Genomic DNA, 7500 nt, shown 5'->3' with positions numbered 1-7500 from the left:
ACACACACACACACACACACTTTTAAGTGTGTACTACTGACCCCAGCAAGCCCAGTTCCATGACGTGAAAAGAAAAGGGGTTCATACTCAACAACGTTTCTCAACAGCCTTTGCTAAGGATCTGCCGACCATCTCTGTTAACGGCACTCAGAGACCATCTCTGTTAACGGCACTCAGAGACCATCTCTGTTAACGGCACTCAGAGACCATCTCTGTTAACGGCACTCTGAGACCATCTCTGTTAACGGCACTCTGAGACCATCTCTGTTAACGGCACTCAGAGACCATCTCTGTTAACGGCACTCTGAGACCATCTCTGTTAACGGCACTCTGAGACCATCTCTGTTAACGGCACTCAGAGACCATCTCTGTTAACGGCACTCTGAGACCATCTCTGTTAACGGCACTCAGAGACCATCTCTGTTAACGGCACTCTGAGACCATCTCTGTTAACGGCACTCTGAGACCATCTCTGTTAACGGCACTCAGAGACCATCTCTGTTAACGGCACTCTGAGACCATCTCTGTTAACGGCACTCAGAGACCATCTCTGTTAACGGCACTCAGAGACCATCTCTGTTAACGGCACTCAGAGACCATCTCTGTTAACGGCACTCAGAGACCATCTCTGTTAACGGCACTCAGAGACCGTCTCTGTTAACGGCACTCCGAGACCGTCTCTGTTAACGGCACTCAGAGACCATCTCTGTTAACGGCACTCAGAGACCATCTCTGTTAACGGCACTCAGAGACCATCTCTGTTAACGGCACTCTGAGACCATCTCTGTTAACGGCACTCAGAGACCATCTCTGTTAACGGCACTCTGAGACCATCTCTGTTAACGGCACTCTGAGACCATCTCTGTTAACGGCACTCTGAGACCATCTCTGTTAACGGCACTCTGAGACCATCTCTGTTAACGGCACTCAGAGACCATCTCTGTTAACGGCACTCTGAGACCATCTCTGTTAACGGCACTCTGAGACCATCTCTGTTAACGGCACTCAGAGACCATCTCTGTTAACGGCACTCAGAGACCATCTCTGTTAACGGCACTCCGCGAAACCAGAAAGTATATTCAGTGTTTTCCCCCAACAAATAACTGTAAAAGTGCCTTTATTATTCTGGCTCTTGAATCTAACGCACACAATGTGTCCTTAGGATTAGTGTTGAGAACATGACTGTCTTAGGCCATGTCCAGACGAAGACGATTTTGGTCGTTTTAGGCAAAGTATTTGATCGTTTGCATCGTTCTGCCAGACGGAACTGCGTTCTGGCAGCCTGAAGACGGTACTTTTTGATACCACTCTCCAGAGTGCGCAACTCTGAAGACGACTGGAGACGCCCCCCCCCGTTGCGCCACCATATTTACAAGCGATACGTCTTCTCCTGAACCGATGACGCGTTGGCCCACCTCTCCCTTACCCCCGCATGCGCAAACTATCCAACCACCGTCAACAACAGATTGACATCTCCCTTAACAGTGTTACAGAACTTGATCGGGCCTTTACAGCTTAATGTACTTTTTCTGAAAACCCAAGTAGTAGCCAAGCATACTGTTCCATAGCATACCCCTTCAGTTGATCATGACAAATCCTCTCTTACCTTGACGATTAAAAAGCCTATTAAAATCCACAGCTCTTCCTCCTCCTCATCACCGGCTGCCTGTGAAGCTGCACTGGCGCCGCGGTGTGTGTGTGTGTGTGTGTGTGTGTGTGTGTGTGTCTCGCCGTTGAAAACTATAGCGTCGGCTCAAAACAAAAGCACAGAACCGGACACACAAGTTATCGAAAAAACAACGATCGACAACACTTCCTGTCGGTTTTCAAAATAAAAGAGCGGGAAAAACAGGAAAGACATTTATTTTGTAAATTTGTGGTTACGCTTATTATCTTGAGACGTTTTCGTTTTTTTTACGGAAACCTTAAACCGAAACGAAAAACGACCAAAATCGTCTTAGTCTGGACATGGCCTTAACTTAGGACTAACCACCACCCTGGTGCTAACACTACCATGCAGTAGAGCCTCTAACCACCACCCTGGTGCTAACACTACCATGCAGTAGAGCCTCTAACCACCACCCTGGTGCTAACACCACCATGCAGTAGAGCCTCTAACCACCACCCTGGTGCTAACACTACCATGCAGCAGAGCCTCTAACCACCACCCTGGTGCTAACACCACCATGCAGTAGAGCCTCTAACCACCACCCTGGTGCTAACACTACCATGCTCTCGTTTTTTTGCGTTCGTTTTTTTGTGTTCGGTTTCGTTTTAGTTCGTTTTAGTTTTAGTTCGTTCTTTTTTTTGCGTTCGTTTTTTTGCGTTCGTTTTAGTTCGTTTTCGTTTTAGTTCGTTCGTTTTTTGCGTTCGTTTTTTTTCGTTCTTTTTTTTGCGTTCGTTTTCATTTTAGTTCGTTGGTTTTTTTGCGTTCGTTTTTTGCATTCGTTTTCGTTTTCGTTCGTTTTCGTTTTCGTTTGTTCGTTTTTTTTGCGTTTGTTTTCGTTTTCGTTTGTTTTCGTTTTAGTTTTTTCATTTTTTTGCGTTCGTTTTTTTGCGATCGTTTTCGTTTTAGTTCGTTTTCGCTTTAGTTCGTTCTTTTTTTTGCGTTCGTTTTTTGCATTCGTTTTCGTTTTCGTTCGTTTTCGTTTTCGTTTGTTCGTTTTTTTTGCGTTTGTTTTCGTTTTCGTTTGTTTTCGTTTTAGTTTTTTCATTTTTTTGCGTTCGTTTTTTTGCGATCGTTTTCGTTTTAGTTCGTTTTCGCTTTAGTTCGTTCTTTTTTTTGCGTTTGTTTTTTGTGTTTGTTTTTTTTTGTTCGTTTTTTTGCGTTCGTTTTAGTTTTAGTTCGTTTTCGTTCTAGTTTGTTTGTTTTTTTGTGTTCGTTTTTTTGCGTTAGTTTTAGTTCGTTTTAGTTCGTTCGGTTTTTTGCGTTCGTTTTTTTGCTTTTGTTTTTTGCGTTCGTTTTCATTTTTGTTCGTTCGTTTTTTTGCGTTCGTTTTCGTTTTAGTTCGTTTTCGTTTTAGTTTGTTCTAACCACCACCCTGGTGCTAACACCACCATGCAGTAGAGCCTCTAACCACCACCCTGGTGCTAACACCACCATGCAGTAGAGCCTCTAACCACCACCCTGGTGCTAACACCACCATGCAGTAGAGCCTCTAACCACCACCCTGGTGCTAACACCACCATGCAGTAGAGCCTCTAACCACCACCCTGGTGCTAACACCACCATGCAGTAGAGCCTCCCTCTAACCACCACCCTGGTGCTAACACCACCATGCAGTAGAGCCTCTAACCACCACCCTGGTGCTAACACCACCATGCAGTAGAGCCTCTAACCACCACCCTGGTGCTAACACCACCATGCAGTAGAGCCTCTAACCACCACCCTGGTGCTAACACCACCATGCAGTAGAGCCTCTAACCACCACCCTGGTGCTAACACCACCATGCAGTAGAGCCTCTAACCACCACCCTGGTGCTAACACCACCATGCAGTAGAGCCTCTAACCACCACCCTGGTGCTAACACCACCATGCAGTAGAGCCTCTAACCACCACCCTGGTGCTAACACCACCATGCAGTAGAGTCTCTAACCACCACCCTGGTGCTAACACCACCATGCAGTAGAGCCTCTAACCACCACCCTGGTGCTAACACCACCATGCAGTAGAGCCTCTAACCACCACCCTGGTGCTAACACCACCATGCAGTAGAGCCTCTAACCACCACCCTGGTGCTAACACCACCATGCAGTAGAGCCTCTAACCACCACCCTGGTGCTAACACCACCATGCAGTAGCAGCCTCTAACCACCACCCTGGTGCTAACACCACCATGCAGTAGCAGCCTCCCTGCTAGCCAAGATGAGGCTAACCTACTGTATAACTAGCTGTAACCCCACTCGCTGTGCAATGAACCAGAGGCACAATGAAGTAAAGCACTTAGTTTGATGGTTTCAGTTTACATTATTTTACCCAGGATGAGGACTTATTATTACAGTTTAAAGGTCCAATGGGTGGGTGGCCCACCGACATGTTTTTATCCGTTAGAATCCTATCATTTGCTCCACTATTCGCTGTCTATGGACCAGCGCTATGATTTGTCTCTTGGTGACATCATCGTTAAGAGGACAGACTTAATTCACAAATAAAAAACTGAGCTTTCCTTTGAATGTGTTATTGTATCACCTTGGGAGCTAATGTTGTGGTGGGTCATGTTGTCTGACACATACAACTTCCATGTGTGTGTGTGTGTGTGTGTGTGTGTGTGTGTGTGTGTGTGTGTGTGTGTGTGTGTGTGTGTGTGTGTGTGTGCACGCGTGTGTGTGCGTGTGTGTAAAATAGCAGGCCCCAGAGGGTGAGCCCCAGCCCATGACTGAGGTGGACCTGTTCATCTCCACCCAGAGAATCAAGGTCCTCAACGCCGACTCCCAGGTAAAGTACTGTCTGATAGTACCATCTAACACCTAGTACTGTCTCATAGTACCATCTAACACCTATTACTGTCTCATAGTACCATCTAACACCTAGTACTGTCTCATAGTACCATCTAACACCTAGTACTGTCTCATAGTACCATCTAACACCTAGTACTGTCTCATAGTACCATCTAACACCTAGTACTGTCTCATAGTACCATCTAACACCTAGTACTGTCTCATAGTACCATCTAACACCTAGTACTGTCTCATAGTACCACCTTACATCTAATACTGTCTCATAGTACCATCTAACACCTAGTACTGTCTCATAGTACCATCTAACACCTAGTACTGTCTCATAGTACCATCTAACACCTAGTACTGTCTCATAGTACCATCTAACACCTAATACTGTCTCATAGTACCATCTAACATCTAATACTGTCTCATAGTACCATCTAACACCTAGTACAGTCTCATAGTACCATCTAACACCTAGTACTGTCTCATAGTACCATCTAACACCTAATACTGTCTCATAGTACCATCTAATACCTAGTACTGTCTCATAGTACCATCTAACACCTAGTACTGTCTCATAGTACCATCTAACACCTAGTACTGTCTCATAGTACCATCTAACACCTAGTACTGTCTCATAGTACCATCTAACACCTAGTACTGTCTCATAGTAGCATCTAACACCTAATACTGTCTCATAGTACCATCTAACACCTAATACTGTCTCATAGTACCATCTAACACCTAGTACTGTCTCATAGTACCATCTAACACCTAGTACTGTCTCATAGTACCATCTAACACCTAGTACTGTCTCATAGTACCATCTAACACCTAATACTGTCTCATAGTACCATCTAACACCTAGTACTGTCTCATAGTACCATCTAACATCTAGTACTGTCTCATAGTACCATCTAACACCTAATACTGTCTCATAGTACCATCTAACATCTAGTACTGTCTCATAGTACCATCTAACACCTAGTACTGTCTCATAGTACCATCTAACACCTAGTACTTGATTATGGCATGTTATGGTTCAACTAATTTGATTGAAAGAAGAATACAAATTTAGATTTGTCCTCATTCAGGTGGTTCTCTGTTTACCTTTCACAATAAGGCGCGTAATTATGAATACTGCCTCCTATGTTTTGACATTAAGTACAGTAACCTAGGAGAAAAGAAACACATTGTATATCCATATAATACGATACATAAATGTGTATGAATGCATACAATACACAACTCTCTTTCTCTCACAAAATAATGTTTTGTCCTAATCATTCAGCCCTAACTTTAACCCCATTTCATATTTACTGTGATTCCTAAACAGTATCCCTGTTACAAAGATACTGAATATGAGGAGGAGGATTTATTCCCAAGGAGAAATGGAAGTGAACAGTCCCTGTCTCCTAAGTCAGTGGGACTTTTACACAGACACTGGATCTACAGTTCAGGGGGAAATAGTCTATTTAGAGTCGGAATGTTGAGAACTTTCAGAGAAGGTCTAATATTTAGTGTCAGAATGTTAAGAACTTTCAGAGAAGGTCTAATATTTAGTGTCAGAATGTTAAGAACTTTCAGAGAATATCTAATATTTAGTGTCGGAATGTTAAGAACTTTCAGAGAAGATCTAATATTTAGTGTCAGAATGTTAAGAACTTTCAGAGAAGGTCTAATATTTAGTGTCAGAATCTTAAGAACTTTCAGAGAAGATCTAATATTTAGTGTCAGAATGTTGAGAACTTTCAGAGAAGGTCTAATATATAGTGTCAGAATGTTAAGAACTTTCAGAGAAGATCTAATATTTAGTGTCAGAATGTTAAGAACTTTCAGAGAAGGTCTAATATTTAGTGTCAGAATGTTAAGAACTTTCAGAGAAGGTCTAATATATAGTGTCAGAATGTTAAGAACTTTCAGAGAAGGTCTAATATTTAGTGTCAGAATGTTAAGAACTTTCAGAGAAGGTATAATATTTAGTGTCAGAATGTTAAGAACTTTCAGAGAAGATCTAATATTTAGTGTCAGAATGTTAAGAACTTTCAGAGAAGGTCTAATATTTAGTGTCAGAATGTTAAGAACTTTCAGAGAAGGTCTAATATTTAGTGTCAGAATGTTAAGAACTTTCAGAGAAGGTCAAATATTTAGTGTCAGAATGTTAAGAACTTTCAGAGAAGGTCTAATATTTAGTGTCAGAATGTTAAGAATGTTAAGAACTTTCAGAGAAGATCTAATATTTAGTGTCAGAATGTTAAGAACTTTCAGAGAAGATCTAATATTTAGTGTCAGAATGTTAAGAACTTTCAGAGAAGGTCTAATATTTACCTTGGTTTCTATGGTACAGAAAACAGCCACACATTCAGTCAAAACCTCTACATCTCCCACTGGGGTGAATGGAACACGCCCCTGCTCTATTCTCCTGAGGTTGAGTGGCAGTAAAGCCCACCAATGGCGCGCCTTGTGTAAACCTACATGATGCAGTGTAGGAAGTGAGAGCGACTTGGTTTGTCTTCTCTTTTGAACGATCTCTGGTTGTGGTTAACCCTTCCCCCACCAGGAGACCATGATGGACCATCCCCTGCGCACCATCTCGTACATCGCCGACATCGGCAACATCGTGGTCCTGATGGCGCGGAGGCGCGTGGCGCGCGCCGACTCCCAGGAGAACGAGGAGGCCTCGGACCCCGGCCAGGAGGACAAGCGCCAGTACAAGATGATCTGCCACGTGTTCGAGTCCGACGACGTGAGTCCCCAAAGAATGTGCTGCTGCTGTATAATAACAATACATTGGAATCTAATTCATTTTGACAGATCAGTCGCAAAAATCACTTCCTGTTGAATGGATCGATTGAGTGCAATGCCGAACCTCTGCTGTTTTCGCTTGTCCTGACAGCTTAGAATATGACACGCCCACTGATGATGTCACGGTTCGCAAGGGGAAAAACTAACATGTTCGGTTCCAGCTGAGCACCGACTCTTCAATCAATTATTTCCGGTGTGAACGCGCCGGTTCGAGATTAGGTTCGGGAACCGGCACGGAGCAGAGAAGGGCG

At 43.5% G+C, this 7500-nt stretch overlaps 1 protein-coding gene across 1 annotated transcript in view; it reads left to right on the top strand.

The window, feature by feature from the left end:
• The window catches only part of LOC311248964 (amyloid-beta A4 precursor protein-binding family A member 1-like), a gene marked incomplete at both ends in the record, with an annotated part of 64641 nt that overhangs the window by 48323 nt on the left and 8818 nt on the right, over positions 1 to 7500 (top strand). Inside the window, 2 exons of the mRNA XM_084338211.1 lie at positions 4350 to 4436; positions 7005 to 7190. Coding sequence (XP_084194337.1) covers positions 4350 to 4436; positions 7005 to 7190 — 273 coding nt within the window. The remainder of the gene's footprint in view (positions 1 to 4349; positions 4437 to 7004; positions 7191 to 7500) is intronic.

Source organism: Notolepis coatsorum (assembly GCF_963971535.1).
Source record: "Notolepis coatsorum genome assembly, chromosome: 1".
Taxonomy (NCBI): domain Eukaryota; kingdom Metazoa; phylum Chordata; class Actinopteri; order Aulopiformes; family Paralepididae; genus Notolepis; species Notolepis coatsorum.
This window is presented reverse-complemented; position numbering and strand designations above follow the sequence as displayed.